General features: G+C 41.7%; 1 protein-coding gene across 1 annotated transcript in view; it reads right to left on the reverse strand.

Annotated features, from left to right (window-relative positions):
- Window positions 1-15,288: 15,288 nt before the first annotated feature.
- KCNJ5 (potassium inwardly rectifying channel subfamily J member 5) overlaps window positions 15,289-20,932 on the reverse strand; it is a 47,844-nt gene continuing 42,200 nt past the window's right edge. Inside the window, exon 4 of the mRNA XM_076358645.1 lies at window positions 15,289-16,123. Within this exon, the coding sequence (XP_076214760.1) occupies window positions 15,777-16,123 (347 nt within the window). The 3' untranslated portion in view covers window positions 15,289-15,776. The remainder of the gene's footprint in view (window positions 16,124-20,932) is intronic.

Below are 20,932 nucleotides of genomic sequence, written 5' to 3' on the forward strand. Positions count from 1 at the left end.
ACTTATTTTCAGCATCTTTGCGTCTCAGCTTCCCCATCTATAAGAAACACGTGAATGCATCTAACTGCTCACTCAAAGATGACAGAGAAGGGAAATTCAAACATAAGTAACGTTTGCAAAGTAGCATGTGTTTCTTTTCTGTGTAGACATCCATACAAGGCTTCATAATTCTGCTTTAGGCTAAAATCAGCTCTTTTTAGTGGTTTCAGCTGAGCAACATTTGCCCCATGACTTATAAAGTATAGAGGGTAGCAGAGGTTCAAGCTCCAAGAACGAGAATGAATGTGGAAAAGACACCAAGTTCTGAGCAGCTGCGGGTTAGATGAGGCCATTTTAAAAATAAAAGATCCTGCTATGCTGTGCATCAGGCAGAATGGCGCGTGGGTCTTTTTTGGGGACAGATTCTGTGGAGTCTATCTGGAACTAAAGTAGAATTCTTAATGAAACAGAAGTGCAGTGCTCTAAATTTAGATGCACTATTAATGCTTTTAAAAAAAAGCATGTGCATCTATAGCCATGGAGTGTCTGAAATTTCATTCCCAGTGTTTGCTCCCATCAGGCCAAATCTGAAACCCACTGAAGCCAGTAGCAAAAATCCCATTGATTTTAACAGACCCAGTGCTCGGCTCACTTTTCCTGTCCCTCCCCATCTTTGGTTGCCCGTTTGGTGGATTGCTATGTATGCCTACATGAGACAGTCTGCAGTTGTTGATAACTTGTATTTCCATTTTATGCTTTAGCCTTTCCGGCAGCAAAGAAAAAAGGTTAGAGCTTGCATAGTAGCTGGTTGAGTGAGACAGCAAAATAAACAGCAGGCCAAATAGTTGAAATCCAAAGGAGATATCTATCTTTTCAGTATCAGGTGTTAGTCTAACACTCTGTTTGTGTTGCAAAACAGGCTTCTCTATTGCACTCCAGTTAGATTTACATCAGATGTGCCATATATCATATAATAATACAGTCAGGAAGTGTGACTTGTCTGGTAAATTGTTTTCTGCTTGTAATATAGCATATTACATCTCTATGGGATGTGAATGTATGAGATCCATGGATTGAAGGCAGTATTGCAATCTGTAGTATGGCAGTTATACATGAGGGATGTTCATATCAAACCCATACTGCAATTTATTGTTTAGTCAAAAAAGCCCCCCTTGATTTATAAATATTTCACCTGAAGAACTTTCATGCTTTAGAACCAAGCACACAGACAAGCTGTCCAGTGCCAAAGGATGATCAAAGAGGATCGTCTGGATGGATGCTAGGGACTCAAGAGCTGCACCTCCTCCACAATAAAGCCCACCAAAATCAAACAGGAATAGACCTCATGCTTCTTCATAGGATCATTAATAGATGGTAATCCCTCATTTATTCTCTATTCCAATTAAGCATGTTATATGATGAGCAGTGGTTAAAAACTGGTATTGGTTGTTCTGTATAGAATTGGGAGAGGTGCATTTCTTTCAGTGTTAAAGAACAAATTACAAACTCACCTGTCCTGCCAAACTCTCTCCTTCCTCATAAGGTCAAGAAACTCAGACTGATGCATTAATAAAACAAAAACCCAACTCCTGTCAATCACTGCTGGGCTTATCTGTTAGAGACACCTTTCTGCCAACAGCCTAGTTCTATTTTTACTGAGCAAATGCTTTCACACCTCAGCTTCCATGTGTGTGCCCACTTCATGCATTGTTCACACCTAGTTTACTCTTAACACCTCTCAAGGACCTTGCAGATAGGCGTGAAAGGATTCCTCCTTTGGACAGCCATGTGCTCTGATAGGAAGGGGGGAAACAAATCGGAACCAGAGTTGCTGTCAGCACTTTGGGCTATCCAGGGGGGACAGGAGAGGCAAGGGGCAAGGGTGCGTATCTTCACTCCTTTACAATTGCTGTCCAGTTTCTCCCTTCTCTTTTTGTAAACAGCCATATAAGAAGAACATCCTCTCAGCAAGGGCCTGTATCTTTTGGGCTTATTTCATCCAAGCTGTAACTTTCCTGCAATTTTCCATGTGCAACAATAGTGGGAGCACAACCTTCCAGCAAGGGGTCAATGTGTCCACGTGACCCATCATCTGAGGAACCAAGTTTAAGGCTCACAGTCCCAAACTAGTAATTTAATTACTGAACAAACCTTCCCGCATTGCCAGATGTGCTGAAGATTCACTGTGTAATCACTAGGAGCGCAGAGGGCCAGGCTGTGTCAGCTCATCCTGGAGTCTTTAGGAGTGCTATGCAGGACATAACATCACTCCCATCCTTCACCAGTCGCTACGACTTCAGTAAGATATGTTCAAAGTGTGGCTACTAATCCAAGTGTAATCTTGGAAATATTCCCAAAGCATCCATCTCAGTGACAATTACGTAAGAAATATGAATCCCCTTGATAGAAGTTTAGCATTTTTGCAGTAACTTCCTACTTCACCTTTGGAACGTGCACTATTTAAAGAAAGAGGGCCACAAATTTAATTGGGATGGAAATAAATGTATATGCCAAATATAATTTGACTTTAAAGAATGATCCTAGTATTTGAAACTTATCAGTTTTCCCTTTCCACCTCAGTTATTAATAGCATAGGTGCAAAAGAAATCAGACACTTTTCCTGGGATGAACCAAGCTCATGGAGGGTTGGCCAACCTGCACCCTGTGTGTTGGGCTCTTGAAGGGTATCTGGATGCCTGCATATCAGAACATTGTGTACAAATGCTTTGCTGAATCCAGCCTGGCTGCAATTTACCACTGCTAAGAATAAACACTTCCTAAAAATAAACCTGTACTTTCCTGGCTTTCTTCCTTTCTTTGTTTTCTTTCTCTGTTTGTTTTCTTTCTCTCTTTCCTTCTACCTACCTACCTAGTTATCTTCTTTTCTGCGCTTTGTGCGGATCAAATATTCAAAAAGACCTCTCCTTTTCAGCATTATCAGGCTAGGGACCTCCCAGCACACAAGATTACCTACAGTAAAGTTAAATTTACTTACTAAAATTACTGATACAAGATTAAAACATACATGATCCAGGCCTCTGTTTTACAATCATTTTACAAAGACTATCATTTAATCCTTTAACAATCAGTAGACTATGTAAGAAGTGAATCATCGAGTTGATTTGGATCAGGAAAAGGCTGCTTCGTTATGTCAGAATGACAACAGGATGAATTTAGAACCTATTTTCAATTGAAAAAAACAAATAAAAACCCCAATGGCTCAGAGACTACAGGATACTTGCAGGTAGATGGTGGACAACTACCATAATAGCATAAAGTTCCAACATCATAAAGTGCTTTCCTTATTGTTACTTCAAGTCAGACGTCTCTACATCTCTCACTCTGCCTGAAAAGAACAGTAAGATTGGCACAAAAGGCATGAGAAATTTATAAGACTATTGTTTCTTGAAGTCCCACTTCCCATTCTTCCTAAGGGAAAGTTACAAGTCCAAGGGAAAGTTATCAACCCCCCATGTCAAAAATAAGGGTTGCTAGTTCTTTCCTCTACCATGCAGAGTGGGACCAAAATTTTCATCTGTGACTGACTGGTCATTTTGGAAATCCGATTTTGCATGTCTCAGGAAAACCTGATTTTCATAAGACATCAGAGCAGTCTTTCCTAGCTCACTAGAGCATGAATCTCACTCATAATTATTGAGCCCATTTTGTATTCAGCTTCTACTCTCCCTCACGCAGAGCGACATCAGCTTAAGTGTTCTCATCTCATTTTTTCTTTTCCCACAATTCAACTCTTTCACATTAGCAGTGATGGGGGGGAACCCTCTCTGAAATGTATTATTTCATCGAATGTTTCCAACCAGGCTATATTTTTCATGGTCTTTATTTGGATCAATCATGTTAAAAGCTGATGTTGCATTATTTAATCTTTGACAGGCATACAATTAAGATGCAGGTTTATTCACTTACAGAAAATGTCAGACTAGAATTAGATCACTTTAGGGATTGAACCTAACTACTAAGATAGCTGCTTTTTCAAGCAGAAAGTGTTAACATTCTTGCCATATTTTTTCCCTGGGTTCTAGTGGCACGAGAATGGGATTTATTAGAACTTGGAGTAAGTTTGTGGATAAATTATCCCATTCTTTTCTTCAGTGCAAACAACCTATAACTGAATATTCAGTACCAAACTGTACTATACCAGGTTTGGTACTAACATAATAGAAAGCACCCTAGATAGCATACACTCGCACAGGAATTTTAAGGACTTACGCCTGAGGGCAAGTCAGATTGTCTGCTGCAGACTACCGTCTTGTCTGCCTTCAGACAGTACTATAAAGCTATGCTGATTTACAATAGCCCGGACATCTCCTCCTGTAACTTAAGTTTTCCACATACAAAGCACGGTGCTCTTAAGGCTTAGTTACCAAAAGGACAGAATTCAACACCGTGTACTCCAAGGAGATTGTTATTGCATGGGAGAGCCCAGGATATCAATGAAACTTTCCTCCTTTTGATACACTCACCTGGGTCAGGGAGTCCATGGCAAGTATTATTTATTATCCTCAAATATCGTTTAAACACCTCAGTAATGAAAAAAGCAACTGTTTCACTCATGGCCCTGTAGTGTGCTGAATTTCCACTTTACTGGATGAAATACCCAGCCACTGAAATTTTCATTACCTTATGCATTGCACACCAGGTCATTAACCTGTCCAAGAAGCACAACACCCCTCAGAGAGTGGGAGCTGTGATGGGAAATGACAACAGCTCTCCAGGGGTCCCATCACTTCATTTTTAACTGGGCCCGAGCGGCCTGGCTGCTGCTTACCTATTCTCCTGAAGATGCATTTTATAAGGACTAATGTGCTCTGGTAACGAGTGGGTTAATAAGCAGCTATACAAATTTTTCTCCGCTGTAGCTGAGTTACCCCACAATCAAAGCAACAGCCTGTTTTTCAGCATGGATCTTATCTTCCTACTCAAGAGGTCACAGATTGCCAGCCTTGTTTTAATGAGCTGTGTCCTGTGAATTTCACAGTCACTTCAAGTCTAATAAGGGAACCCACAGGGGTAGTGTTTTCAATTTGCTCCTCTTTCCTGGAGAGTTTGTACCATACATCACACGTAGCAGTTCACAGCTGGTGAAAAAGAAAAGAATTAGCTTGTATTCCCTATACAGGGATTTTATAATTCAATATTTATTAAGATTGGGGTCCTCTCATTTGAAAGGCCAAACAGTTTGTTTTACTATGTGTGGGATATCTTACGTCAATATAGTGAACAACTGCTTCCAAGAACTAATTTAGTGACGGAGTCGAAAAGCCCTGTGCACTATAGAAATATTATGAACAACTAAGAATCCTTAATACTTTGTCTAACCAAGCCTTGTGCATACAAATTAAACATAATTGGAATCCCTGTTCCCACCATCAGAACTAATGGCTACTTGACAACTGAAATGACACCTAAATGTCTAATTTTAATTTCAAATTCATGCTATAAAAGCACAGCCTGATTGTTTTCCTCCCTTCTAAGGAAGGCTTATGAAAAATGAGCAAATCTAAGCTTTACTTAAATGTATATGAATGAACGCAGCTATCAGCTGAAGATCATTGCAAAGCAGTATGCCTTGAATATTCATTAATCCTTCCAGACAGCCAATATTCCCTTGTACACAGAGTTGCAAAATACTATTGCCCAGTAAATAATACCACTGTCCCATGAGAAATTCAGAGATCTGTTTTCAACTTTTCACCTAAAAGGAATGTGAAATATTCCATTATTTTGGAATATAGAACATATCAATCTTCATATTCATACAGAAAACTTTTTATTTGAGAGGCTTTCTCTTGGCACTTGGAGATTAAGTTGCCCTATTGAAGAGAATTAAAGTATTTCATTTTAGTGAGATTTGGCATTAGCTTATGCTTCTCTACCATCCTCATGTCAGAAATAAGCTATATATCTATTTCCAATAAATGTTTGTATAAACATGCTTGTATACAGATTAATATAGCCTATAAATTCAATGTAAGACACTTCACAGTGAAACATGCACAGTGAGTCACCAAAAAGTTGGAGAGAATTTTATCTTTTTGAGGCAAGGATTTGTTAATTAGGCAGTAAAGCACAGGAGACAACACATGATCTGAGTGAAAGAAGGCTTCTGTTAATTGGTAGGAACCTCCCAAATAAAGAGGAGCTAATGGAAGTGTTTCTTCATGTCTCTCACAAATATTCCTAACTCTTTTGGATGTCGTTGCGAATAGTCCCTTTACTTGCTTTTCTGCTTAAAATAGTTTGAGCTAATGTGATTTTTCAGTTAAACGAGTAACAACAAGAGATTCCTCATCTAAGGGTGTGGCAAATATGTTAAGCGTGGCTGGAAAACTTCCAACATGTGTCTCTCCATCATACCCAAATCATGTGCTCCCACTTTTTGCACAAAATGGAAAGTGTGCCAGCCACACAAGAAGTAGGAGGTGCAGAAGGGTTTTCCGGTGACCGGTGGATACCTTCTGGTGTGCCCCAAGGTACCGAGGAACACACTTAGAGCCTGCAGGCCAGCAATGAGGCTTGTTTTCGTGTACCCACTCTATAATTCCCATTGGCTCAAGGAGACATTATTAACCTTAAACCCAGTTTTAATTTTCCATGTCCTGCTGGAAAATCTCAAAATGTCAAGAAGGAAAATTCTCCCTTGTGTTTCTCGAATGACAGTTTCTATTGCTTAGAGAGCAGGAGAAGAACACAGTGGGTGTGGAAAACAAAGAAAACCAGCTTTACCTACACCAGAGTTAATAAAAATTAAATGTCAAGCAGGACAAGAAAAACTGATGTGGTAACATAGAGAGGACAGGATCCATGAGAGACTCTGAGTAATTAAAAGGTCAGGGGAGCCCATAAATAAAGCCTGAAACAAACAAGATCTAGGGAGCGGGAAAGCTCATCAGAACAGTACAACCACTCAGGCAATTTAATGAATATGTTTTATGCAAATGGAACAATTACTATTCCAGGTACAGAAACTGTCCTTACTCTGAACACTACATACACCCCATGTCAACCATCAAAACAAGGCATAAGCTGATCACATTCCTTGTACGGACTGCACCGCGCAGGGACACAGCTCAGTCGTGGGGATGAAGAGCTCCCACTTCTGTCAGGCTGCCCCATGGAAATTCTTGGGTTTCTTGGGGATTTGGCTTGTAGACCCCACCTTCTCCATGTAAAAGCATGTGGGCCTGCAGGCTTTGAAGGTCAGAAATGTCCTGTCTTAGAGTTTGCATGATTGCATGGTCTGACATTCGGCTTCACTCTCCCCTGTTTGAGTCTCCCCTCCAATTTGATCCCCCCTATCTGGCCACAGTTTTTCCCGGACAGGCCTGGTTCTTATCCACATCAGTCACCATGCTGATCAGAGTGAAATCACAGAGGAGATGACCTACCCTTCTTTTAAGGGCTATACGATGCCCTGTGACAGTGTCGCACTTCACTGTTTGTTGCGTGAACCCAGAAAAAGAAATTGCTCCAGCCTCAATTAAATTGCAGTCATAAAGCCCCAACTCAAAAAATCAACCAGCTTAAAATTCAGGACATGCTCATGGGCCTTCCTGAACTGGAGCCTAAACAGATACGACAAACAAAGCCAACATGTGTAAGCACTGACTCGCACAGAATTGTACGGGGGGTCAGTGGAAGTCAGGGATAAAACGCAAGTTCTCTGAGTCATAGCCCATTGCCTTAGCCATCAATTATGCTGCCTTCTTCAATATTGTATATAATGAAGCACCGCACTTTGTTCTAGGCTAGCTGTTCACTTACACCAGCTAGGACCAGTTATTCATTCAGTTCATTATTATGATTGTCTAGTACGTGTATTGCAGGAATAACTGCAAGACTCGGCCCTCCTGTGCTAGCCACTCTGAAGACACAACAGAGGCAGTCCCGCACCCAGGAGCTCGAAATCTCACTGCAAGAAGGCTGAAAGCAGATGGGTAGAAAAAACAGGCAGGGGAAGCACAGGGCAGCAAGGCAGCTATGATTCAATAAAACCTGACATTGTTTTGAAATTAAATGTGAAAAAAAATTCTTTTCTCTGCTACTGAAAGGTACTTGGAGGGTAGTTCCAGCTGCCCCACAGGATCTGGGGTCCTGGTCCTGCTCCCTCTCCGTTTCCAATTGCTGTTTCAGCCATGCAGTCTGTCTCTTTATTCAGCTTGGCAACAAAAAGAAGTTTCGTTTTGGGAAGGACAAACCCCTCATGGCCTTCCTTCAAGGGTCCATCAGGCAATGACTCTCTCTGCCTGCACCTGGCATCTGTCTCTCCTCTTTCTATTCTGGAAGGAAGAGAAACAGCTGAGCTCTGCTACCGTATGCGAGGGAGGCAGATGGGGCGTGAATTCAGTAGTGATTGTACTGCTCATTTGTTTGGCATAAAAATGACAGACACATGGTAGAACAACCCGGAACAAACATGGGGGGGCATGAATACTGAATAGCTTTTACCGTCATTAATTTTCCCGTTACTGTGAGTTTTTCTTCTCATTCAGTGATAAATCTGCATAAACATGGACAGTTAGAGTTGTCATCCTGATTCTCGTCAGGTATTTTATCCGACAGGCTGTTCTATTTCTATGATTTCCTACAGTGAATTTTGGGCAACGGGAATAGACACTTCAGTTTCACTGCTTAGTTAGCTGCACACAAGGATATGTATGCACTACTGGATATTTGGGTGACAAAGGTAGAAAGGGGGAAGCATTTGCTTCCTCTATGGGATAGAAATGGAGATTCATAGAATTTTTTACTAACCTTTGGCTTTATTTGCATTTCGTTTTGTGAGCTCTAAATCCATGCAGGATTTGAGGACCACAGTAAAATTAAAAAAGAACCTATTTTAAGATTAGGTTTTTCTGACATGAACCCCAAAAGCCTTCACTGGCCAGGACAATGAGTTTGGTGGTTTCTCAACCTAGCCCATAGCTGCTGTTTGCGCATACTATAAAAACACAATTTCATTCAATCTGATGCAAGGTCCCTTAAGGGAAAATACATTGAAAGAGCGATGGGTCAAAAATATGATGCATTTGCACTCAGAAAATGCAGGCTAGTGTTGCTGAATTTGCACATTGTAACTGCAAAAAGCATAAAATCCTTAAAATATTCCTGCAATGGTCTTATGCTGAATGAGGAGTTTTATGAATATTTCAGTTACAAGATGAGGCTTGAAAGAATAGGGTTGTTTCAATTTTGAATCACCCGTCCTTAAATAACTTGCCCTATTTGGTATTAAATTAGACTCGGTTAAATCCAACAGCCACTCCATATGCACTGGGTAATGATGTGACCTCATGAGCTAGAACCACCTCACTGTCCCTCCTGCTATTGCTTTGAATAGACCAACCATGGCTCCATTCAGGAGACACTGAGCTCTTGCCGTCTTCTTTGGCAAACAAAACCCTATTTAGATGGCTCAGACAAGGCGTTTCCCCTCCTTCTTGCCCACAGTATCTGAGTGTAATTTAAAGGCTCCGCTTTTCGCTGTGGAGCGCTACACTTGCCCCCCTCTCTGTATCAGAAGCAGTAACAGTGGCTCTATATCAGACACACACAAAGCCAGTCTTGTTCTTGCAGGGTTGAAGAGATTCACCTAGAGAGTAGGAAATAATACTATGCTGCACTGATCATATCATTTCTACTTCCAGATAAGGAAAGGTCATTGATTTTCTTCTCTGTCCCTACTTAGAGATGGACTACGATTCAAATACTTTGTGAATAAAAGCAAAGCTTTACAACCTTTTTATGTCCTGCTTCTGATCTCACTAAACCAACCAAAATATAGCATTCATTCTGAGGAGTTACTCCTGATTTTACTGGAGTTAACTCAAACAGGCTATTTTTTCACTCATTTAGCTCACCCCACTGAGCTAAATTCTCCATTTGCTTACACCAAGTGACCTTCAGTGCTTGCTATACCAGTGGCATCACTGAAGTCACTCTAGAATTGTGTTCATATCAGCACATGAAATACAGACTTCAGTGGGACTTTAGTTAGATTTCATGCTTCTTGGGAAAGTAGTTGCATGTTTGTGCTACCTGGTTCTAGCTTAAGCAGGATGCCTAGACAGTCCTGTAAGGCAAATAACAAACTTCCTCCAGCGAAACTGCAGAATTAGGCTTTACTTTTTAGCAGAAGTGATTCCACCAGCACCTGTTGTTCAACACAAGCCACCTTTGTATGCATTTTCTTATGCACGCATTTTCTTATGCACAATGAAGTCTGAAAATGCAACCCTCCCCTCCATTCCCTGAAAGCACAACTGCTAGTACTTAAGGGCTGAGTTCGGGTCTGCTAGATGTTGGCAAAGCGGAGGGACCCCCTGGGCTCCACTGGAACATCTCCCCATTTCCCTGAAAGAGAACGATCTCCCTAAATGTGATGCGAATTTGGACTTGACTTCATATAACAAAATGCCAAGAGCTAGATTCTGCTGCTTCTCCCACCTGTCCCGTGCATCCCTGGAAATGAAGTCCTGACTTAGTGTCGGTCACAATATCGGAATCAGACTTTCAGTAGTGATCACTGTTTCACTAGCCTTGAAATGGAAACTGCTAGTTTCCCTGCAACTTAATTAACTATCCTCTCCATCATCCACCAAACTGCTGCTTAACACATTCTGGCAACACGCCTCTCATATATTGCAGCAGATATGGCTGGCAATGCACGGAGCTTATCACGGGGTATTAATTACTTCAGCTAAATAACATTCCTTCTTATCTCAGCTTCATGATCCACTATTTCTGATGGAAATATATTCATAGTAACAAGTGGGAGAAAACAATGAGGGGGTAAATTCAAGCCTAAAAAATGAGTGACAGGTCTTGAAATGAGTGAAAGTTAAAGCCAGGCAAATTAAAATGAAAAGTTAAGGTACATTTTTGACAGTCACGCTCATTAACCCCTGGAACCAACTACCAAGGAAAGAGCTGGATTTTTCATCTCTAGATATCTTCAGATCAGTCTAAGAAACATACTTTAGTCAAAACGAATAGTCTTAATAAGCATAAGCCTGGGAACTTGTACAAGAGAAAAAAGGATACAAGGCATACAGGTCAGCTTGGCCGTACATGAGCACTAGTGACATTGCACAAGAACAGAACAGTTAAAAAGCCACGCCTAGGGAAGCAACTGATAGAATAAAATGACTTGGCTTGCAGGGTTCCCTCCCACTCCAACCCCCAAACCCTCAAATAAAATCAAGCAGAATGACAAAGCCTTTAGTGTAAGCAATTCTCCCTTCCTGCCTTTATTCACAGCTCATTAACTCACCTGCATGAGAAAGGTGTTTCCCAACTATCTTGTCACAAGGAGAAAAATAAAGAACAAGAAATGTAGGTTTTGTTTGCTCAAAAGCTCGCATTAATGATTGCAGGACAGAAACACACACCCGAAATTAAATTACTTTCATGACTCTGCACTGCTGAGGGTTACAGGATGTGTTTGTGTTGTGCAATGCAGGGTTTAGCTGTATGGTGGTGGGAAATCGTTTGAACATGTGGGTTTGCCTGCCGGAAAGACAATGTGTACGTTTACATCTGTATGAAGGCACCTGGGCTCATGAGGAATAATACAGTCCTCAGGTGGTGTTTTAAAATGCAGGATTCAGGTATGCAAGTTTGTGTGAGGGTGCGTTTGTGAATAACTGAGTACACTTCGTGTACACGCACAATAGGGGTAGCTTCTGAGAGCTACTGTCGTGTGTGTGGCAGGAGAGCTAGCTATTTTATGTACACATACACTTAGACCAGTGTATGCTCTTGTGGATGGATACTGTTGTGAATTTTGCTCATCAGTGATACATTTAGAAGGCAGATGTAATTATTCAATGTTTTGAATATGTATTTTTAGCTTGTTTATTGGGTCCATTATATAAATGTGAATGGTTATTTGTGCATGAATAGTGTGTTTACAGGTTATAAACATTTCTTGTGGAGTATTAGTTAATATTTTTGTAAGTACGGAGGCTGATGAGCGTATAGTCTATATTGGATATTTATGTGTTTGGAACTATCTATGTGAGCTATTTCAACTCACATAAGAGATGCAGACTTGCATTTAAATGTTCATTACAGCAAAGAGTGAGTCTTTTATTCCTATGGTTTATTGTCCTGCACACGCTTGCGGAACAGCAGGGAAACTGGTATAATTTTCAGAGACGACAATTCTGGAAGAGGTTCTCTCTCTTACTTTCAGAAAAGTTCAATACGCTCACTAAATTAAATCTCTCTTTGGGATACATTTCAGGAAAAGGAGAACACAGGACAGTCCTGGGGCCTGTCTGAAATGCTTTGGAGAGGGTACAACTTGATTGCATTACCAAAACCCACGTAACTGATGGCCATGCTACACAACTTGAAAATATGGGTCCCCACCTTTTATGTATCAAATGCAAGGTGCATTCAGCTCTGGAGGATATCTTCCTCCAGATCTGCTCAGCTTATTAAAAAACACAGGAGGATGTTTCTCCTATTCAACAGAAGTCAGGGAAGTTCTTTTGCTACTGCTCACACTGGCACTGTTTGAAGCATCGATTCAACAAGCTACTTAAGCATATTTGCCAATTTCAAACACAGAAATAGTCTATGAAGTCAAGAGAGTACAGAGCGGCTTAAGGGCTTTGCTCAAGGGGGGAGAAATACACTTCTTGTCTTACTTCCCATGCATTGTAACAGATTTGCACCCTGCTCCACTACGCACCATTCAGCAATTATTCTTCTAGCAATACCTGATGTGCAACAACAAAAATTCCTAACATGTAGGCTATATGATTTCTCAGACTTGACAGTATTAGGAAAGAGCAGTTTTGTGTGATGAAATCTCGAGGGCAATGAGCAGATGAAATAACTTTTTGGGTATTTGAAGATGGCTAGCTTCTCTCTGGAGGGTAACAGCCATGAAGGAGAAGAAAGGTGCAGAGGCAATCTAGTGCCATTTTCCAAGCTCTCTATCTCTGGCATCACGTAAGGGACCCAGCAAGCCCTCTCTCACGTTGAAATGAGCCGGACAAGTCAGCTCATTGGGTAGCGCTTATATAACATCTCTCTGAGGGGCTGAAATTGCCTCTGACTTGCACAGATCAATTACAGTTTTATTTTCCGTTACTAGCCCCTACATTAGGAGTTCACTTCAGCTACAGAATAAAAAAATTCTGAAAAACAATTTTGACACGTAATTATTTTGCAGAGGTAGGGTGAGAAGTGTGGGTCTCAGAAAAAGAACAAACCCTTCTAAGAAACCTCTCCCATTTTTCTCCCTGTTAGGGAAGTGATCGTGCCCCTGTACTCGGCACTGGTGAGGCCGCACCTTGAATACTGTGTTCAGTTTTGGGCCCCTCACTACAAGAAGGACGTCGAGGTGCTGGAGCGTGTCCAGAGAAGGGCAATGAGGCTGGTGAGGGGTCTGGAGAACAAGTCTTATGAGGAGCGGCTGAGGGAACTGGGGTTGTTCAGCCTGGAGAAAAGGAGGCTGAGGGGAGACCTCATCGCTCTCTACAACTCCCTGAAAGGAGGTTGTAGCGAGGTGGGGGTCGGTCTCTTCTCCCAAGTAACAAGCGATAGGACGAGAGGAAATGGCCTCAAGTTGCGCCAGGGGAGGTTTAGATTGGACGTGAGGAAAAATGTCTTTACTGAAAGAGTGGTGAAACATTGGAACAGGCTGCCCAGGGAAGTGGTGGAGTCCCCATCCCTGGAAGTATTTAAAAGACGAGTAGATGAGGCACTTAGGGACATGGTTTAGTGGGTGGTGGTGTTGGGTCGACGGTTGGACTCGATGATCTTAGAGGTCTTTTCCAACCTCAATGATTCTATGATTCTATGATTCTTCCCTCTGTTCTTTGAGGCTTAGTATGGAGAAAGAGAAATCTGAGCAGAAAAACTAAAATGAGACCTTTTTGAAAAACTACTCGCTCCAAGTCTGCAAGATGCTTTCCAGAACTGATAAGCATTTCAAATGAAGCTACTTCACTTCAAAACTTACTGTATAATACAATGGTAATTCCTATATCCTGGAGGCCAAGCTGACTGCTGGCTCTTAACATGGTATTAAGTACAACGGAGTCATGTCATGTTCGTTTTTCCACCCCCCTCAGAAAGAAATACAAATTTCTCTTTTATCTACATGATAACATTAGGTGTCTAATTAAATAGTACCTCTGACCCCTATAGATAGTATTCTCCTCTTTGTTTACATGTCAGTAAGACCATTGCTTTCTATTTCCAGTTTATCTTGTCTTTGTATTAATATCAAGAGGCAAAACCACATTTAAGATCCCTAGTGTACAGCTCAGTCCATCCCTACTACAATGTATATTTATTTCATAGATATACATACGGTCCTTCCTATATGGAAAATAACTCTTGCATATTATATATTCTTCACTCCATTTTGATAAAGAAGTAATTCTGCAGGTTTCTTATTTTTTCCACCAAATGTTGGGGCGTAAGGGAAGAGATTTTACCCAACAAGGCTTTGTTGTTCAGATTTGTGGAAATTTTTCATCTCACAGACTAGTTTTCTTCATGTCCCTTTTCTGGACGTGACAATCCTCTTTGGGGAAGTATGGTTCTATGCTTACCTCTTTGTAAAGACTGAAATTGTTAACTCAATTTGGTGCTTCGCAGGAATAGCAATCTTAATTGAGCTGCAGGACAAAGCATGCCTAAAACACTTGAAGTTACTGGCAGGTTAGCATTAGACCCCCAGAGATGTTACTGCTTGCCACTGACAGAAGTGGGGAACTGATCCTGATTTTGGACACCAACTAACGTGCTTGCAGTAGCCTGACCAGATGGCTTCAGTTATGTCAGTGCATGTTCCCATTAGCTATAGGAACATGAGCATCTAAACCTTTATTTTAAATACGTACTTTACAGAAGAGCAAAGAATTTTGCAAACTGTTACTTACCCAGTCTACCTACTCCAGGGACCCTGTCTGAAATTCCAGAACATTTCAAACTCCCAGATGGCTACTTACTTAGTTTTAAATCATCAACCAGAATGGAAACTGGGACATCCAGTCCAGAAAAAAACCTTCTGGGACAAGATCTAAACTTTCTCTGACCATGGACTTCCCAAGCCTATGAAATGTGTCAGAGATTCCATGAAAAGAGTATACAAAGATAGCACTTCAGTTTGAGAAGACAGTCAAAAATACTGGATAAACGTGCTAAAGGTTTGCAGGGAAAGTTGTCCTGTTAATATCAGACATTTTGCAGGAAATAAATCACGACTGTGATCCTGGAGGAAAATGGTAAAATCTATTTGTAAAATTAATGAAGGCAAGACACTTCACTACATACAAGAGAGGGTTTTTTTTCCCTCTTCTTTTAATTTATCAGTAACAATGTCTACAATACATTGACTCACAAATTAAGTGAAGGTATGAAACCACATTCTTCATACTGAGATGCAACATCCTGGACTTTTACTTTTTAAATACCCTCTCAAGGGGGAAGAGTTCTGAACATCCAATGAACATCTTTTGAAACAACCAGTAGTGGATTTTCAATTTTAACAGTGATCATATTTAGTGAGCCTTGTCCATAGAGATCAAAATGCTTTGCAAACAAGTGCAAAGCTCAGAACCTCACTGTACAGATAAAAGGGGAGGGAAACTGAGGCACAGTGCTGTGCAGTGACTTGCCAGGATCAAGCAGCAGGCAGCAGAGATCTGGACATAAATCTCAGCTCTCTGACTCCCAGTCAGTTCCTGACTCGCCAGGCCACAGTCTCCCAGTAAGTGTATGTGGGTATCTACTGTCCAGCAGTTCATGTATTATACAGGCATATCTTCTTTCACCTCTCCTGCTGTCCCATTGGCTCCATTCAATCCTGCTGGCTCCCTGCCTTCTTCCTCTTCTTCCTCTTCCCCTTTTGCTGTCTCTGCTTCTCTGCCCCCGCTCAGGAGGGTGGCACTGGAGAGGTGGCTGAGGAGCTGGCCTTCCCGGCGAGACTCAGCCAGCTCTTTGGCACAGCACACAGGAGTGTTGGTCTCGTAAGTGCTATGGAAGCTATTATAGTCGACTTCATAAAAATCCTTCTCCAAGGAGAGGACAGGAGTGAAGCGATGTCCCCACAGCACTTCGGTGTCCATGTAGGAGCTGCGAGCCTGGCAAGTCATCCCTGGGTAGAAACAGAGGGATGTTAAATGCAAAGCTTCCTTACATGCTCACCCAACCGCTTCTTTCATTTAAAAGCACTGTCATGTTATCTCCATACCTGATTGCTCTGGGACACAGAAAAGGTCTTCGCTTAATAAGCCTCATAAAAGCCTCTATCCTGAAAAAGCTGAGCACTCAAAGGAAAAGGGATGGATTCATCGCCGCATCTTCAGGCTGTTTCCTGAACCTTGTGCTTATGGGTTTGAAGTCTGGTACCACTAAGCAGCTTCTCTCTGTCCTCACATTGCTCTGTTGAGGTGTTGCTTGCGTGGCTGATACTAACAGCACTTCTGGTGAATCGTGCTAGAACGACATCCAACCCTGCCAATGCACCTCAAATCCTGACCCACACAGCCCCTAAGGAGAATGAACCACTGCCCTGCACTCCCACCGTGTCTGACCCCATCCCTCTTCGTCTACAGCAGTATCAGCAATTCCCTCCTGCACTTAGGTTAAAACACCAAGTTGTATAGCCCGAAAGGTGGAGAGGGCCACAACTCCTAGTGATTTATATTGCAAGCTGGCTTTTAAATACCTCCGGAGGGTTCAATCCAACTGTATTGGGTTGGCAGAACCAAAACCCACACCACCACACTGTCAAGCTCATAAGCATATTGAATTCCATGTATTAATGGATTTTGGATTGAATGAACAGTGGGCATGAATGAACTGATTTTTATCAAGCTGCTTCTCAGCCCCAAGGATCAGAGTTTATTTATTTACTTTGAAAAAGTTTAAAGAGAAGCTTTGCAGAGCAGGGATAAGCATTCAGCATTGGCATGACTGCGAACAAATTCTCTTGGAACCACCTGCCAATGTCAAGGCCGACTTCTCTTCCAAATATTTGTCTTCTGTTTGTCCTAATTATGTTATGATTTTGGAATTAATTCTGGTGAAATTTGGAAAACCTGACCTCACAAAGTCCTCCCACTGTTCTCTTTTGGAGGGTGAGATACAGGCCTGACTGGAATACATTCAAAACATGCACTTGATTCAGTTCCTGGCCAATACTTCCAAGTCTAACTCCTGCAGCCCAAAGTACACAAACAGAAATCTAAAGCAATGCATGGGGGAAAAATATCAGTGTCAGATGCTTCAGGGAAGAGCATATAATGTATTCTCACCACATGAGCTCAACTACTTGACTGAAATCTCAGAGTAATGAGAAAACTCCTTTCCTTAAAAAAAAAAAAGGCACCTTTGTGAAAAGATGAATATTTTGTTCTCATAATTGCTACAGTCCATTAAAAGACACCCACACAAGCAAGTTCCCCGGAAACACTTGTCTCTTTCTGCTTTCCTTTTTCCTATCAGGCCAGGAGTATATAGTTGCTTTTGATTCTTGAAAGGGGAAAAAGAGGGACAGTGACACATGCAACACTTTGAGAAATTTCCAGTTCTGTTTTGTGGACTGAAAAGCCAATTTTTCCCCCCAAGAAGATCTGCAGGAGTATTTGCTTCTGGGCAGGAACAAGTACAGAGTTAGTCACAGTGTTCTAGCGTGCCTGCTTCCTGGACCAGAAGGAACCAGGAAATGCAGAGGCTGCTATGAGAATTACCCCAAGTGTTTTTGCCCTAAGGAAAGGCTCTATTGAGGTACAGCATCTTTTCAGGAAACTATCAGCTTTTGCTTTACAAGTAAAAACCAGCGTGGAGACCACTCCTGACTATATGCTTCAGGTGACACTACAATGTGCAGCATCACCTGCCCTGGACTCCTCAGTCCTCGAGGTGAAGACTGGTTAATCTTCACTCCCTTATACCAGCTAGCAAAGAGCAGCTCAACATGCAGGCAGCTCATGGAGTCCTGCTAATTTCAGAGTCCTGCTACAGTTTTTCTCAGGAGAGCTGTGTCACTGACACTTAATCATACCATCGACCTCCCTGGGCAAGGGCTTTTATTACAGGCTGTTTTGAAGGTCAGTAATGCAGGGCTAATCCCTTTTTCTGATGCTCCCTCACTCTGGGAGGCCAGAATGCTAGACAACCAGCAGGATGTGCCTGTATGGTAAGGAGGCAGTTAAACTACACTAGCCTTTTTTCCTTTAGACAGAGCTGGTTTTGCACCAGAGATCACAAAGGCCTTCAAGTGCCTCCTCCAAGCTCTGAGGAGGGCTTTCAAAGCCCAGCAAAGAGAGCAGACCACTCAGGCTCACAGGATTAGGTCCTGTGAATGAACTGGCTGATTCTTATCATGGCTTTCCAAGCGCTGCATAAAAGTACCATGTAGCTGTCCCCAAGGCCAAGATGGGGTGTCCTTGCTAAATGTGGGGGCCTGAAGCATCCTAAGGGAAGTCCTGCCTTATAATCAGAGCCTGAAATAGCTCCTTCCCTGGGGGGGGGACTACCTGACAGTGAACCTGAACTCCAGAGACACAATCATAGTTATCCCCTGCTGTAAGTATTCAATTAAGGAAGGAACAATAGAAAGCTTTCAGCAACCAAATACTGCACACTGCCAGCTTCCTGCAGTAGCTGCTCTCTGTAACCCCAGGGGTACACAGAGCCAGCACAATAAGCCAACTTGTAATTGCTCCATAATCCCATTCAAATATTCCTTTTTAGCACATGTGCAGTGGTGTTTTAATTGCATGGGGACATACTGCTTGGCAACTCCTACATTACCCAGTAAACAACAGCATTGTCTCTGCTTCAAATTCCATTAAGTGCCTGCTTTGCAGGCTGCCCTGTGCTCTCCAGCCTGGTTAATTAATGCATCTGTAATGTCCCTAGCTAATTATTGCCTCTGTAACTGCAAAAAGATGACAGAAGAGGTGTGGAAACAATAAACCTTACTTAAGAGCACATGGATGCAGCCACTTCCCACTTGCATACAACGTGCACTGTGCCCTCTGTGCTCTGAATATCTAAGCTTCAGCTTGCAGTGGGGCGGAGTAATTCGCTAGACTATCTTTCATACATGGCTGTGGGCTCTCTGCAAAAATCAGCAGTTTCATTTCATAAGCCTTGCTTATCCAAGTCCATGGGACATCTTGGGTGTAGTGAATCATTATGCCATATGCTCCTAGCCATCAAGTGCCACACCAACTTTGCCACTGCTGTTCTACAGTGCAGTAGCACTGTCTTGTGCAACCCTGAAGCAGTGACATTTCGGAGAGCACAAGAAATTGAGGGAGATTTCAAACTCTCAGAATTTCTTGGAAAAATAATCATAGTATTTATGGCCCTGATAAAGGCTGTTAATCCTTTTCTTAAAGTAGATATAACTATACATTTTGGGTTTAAATGGTACAGACATTTGGTATAGTTATAGAGAAGTGGTATTTGGTGACTTGGGCATTTCATTTAAATAAGCTTCATGCCAAAAGAATATCCTCATTTCCCTTTTGTCAGTCTAAGTAGATGTGCTTCAAACCTTATTTAAAAATAAAGTCGTAGAGATTTTTATTTTTCAAGTGTATCGTATTTTGCAGATAGTAAGACCATTAGAAGTTTAATTTTCTCTTAAACAATCTGGTTTAAAAGTGAAAAAGTATGTTTCATGTAAATTCGTACAATCTGTCAACTGTGGAAAATGTGAAATGATATGTGAAATCTTCAGCTTTCAAATTTTAGTTACAGCTTTCTCATCTCTTAATTCAGCAGCTTAACTTTCAGTTGCAAACAAAACTCAATTTTAATTGAAACCAGAAAAAAGTTTGTACAAAGTTATAAGCACATGCACCAAGTTTTCAATAAAGCTGGAACCAGTTCCAGGCTTTTTAGAAAGCTGGAGACCAGAGGACTGTCTCCTGGTTTCAAGTTCTGCAATAAACATTTCATAGAGTTTTAACGATAATTTCATTATAGCAGAATCCTAAGAAGTGGATTTTTTGTCTGTTGGCTGGAGTCACTACATCACAGATCAATAACAGAGTTTGTGCATGTTCCTCTTTAAGGCAGCCATAGATGCCTTCCTAAACTGCTCGTTTCTGGTTTCCAGTAGATGAAAAGATACAAAATATATTGCTATGTGTATTAAACCAGGTGTTTCATTACATTCGAGAACAGAGAGAGTCGCTGAGGAAAGACTGGTGTGTAAAATAGGTGTCAGGGAACTCTACCAGTAAGGCACTTTTCTGTCATCAATATCAGTTGGGATCAAGCGGCTTACATTTTATCAAAGACAAAGGAATGTTAAATACGTGCTGACAAAAAGCAGTTACTTGATGGCTCACTCGGTAAGGAGCCTGTGTTTTCTGCAGCGTACTCAATGGGAGTTGCAGATTTCAGAACGTTTCACTGCTTGCAATGCCACTGATTATGGAACTGGAGCAGACGCTTCTGGCTCTGCCACACTGCTAGGAAAAGTGGAGATTGCTCCCGATTTCCAGGTCTTGTATACCCTTAGGTTACCAGTTAAAATCAAACTTCATTATCACAGGCCAAATCTAACTGCATTTCCAGCTGTTTGGTTATCCAGCGATGAACCAGCAGTCTCTCTCCAACTGTTGGAGGATGCGTATTTTTGTCAAACGTACCGTCATAGCCAGTACCTGTACTGGCAGTTTAACAGGAGAGGGCAAGGGGACTGCAAACCATGATCTATCAACCCAAGAAATTGCCACAGGCTTCAGTTTGATCACATCAACAGTATAGTTGAATCTTTCAGTACTGCTACACGGTCTGGACTTTCTCAGTGGGCAGAGATATCCCAACCCCTGGGGCTGTCAAGACAACATTTTTCACCAGCCTAAAATTAACTCTCCTCATTTAAATGCCACAGAGCTCAGTGATTATCTGCTGGCAAAATGTCATGGGGATGCTGACT

This window comes from Aptenodytes patagonicus, chromosome 23, assembly GCF_965638725.1.
Source record: "Aptenodytes patagonicus chromosome 23, bAptPat1.pri.cur, whole genome shotgun sequence".
Classification (NCBI taxonomy): domain Eukaryota; kingdom Metazoa; phylum Chordata; class Aves; order Sphenisciformes; family Spheniscidae; genus Aptenodytes; species Aptenodytes patagonicus.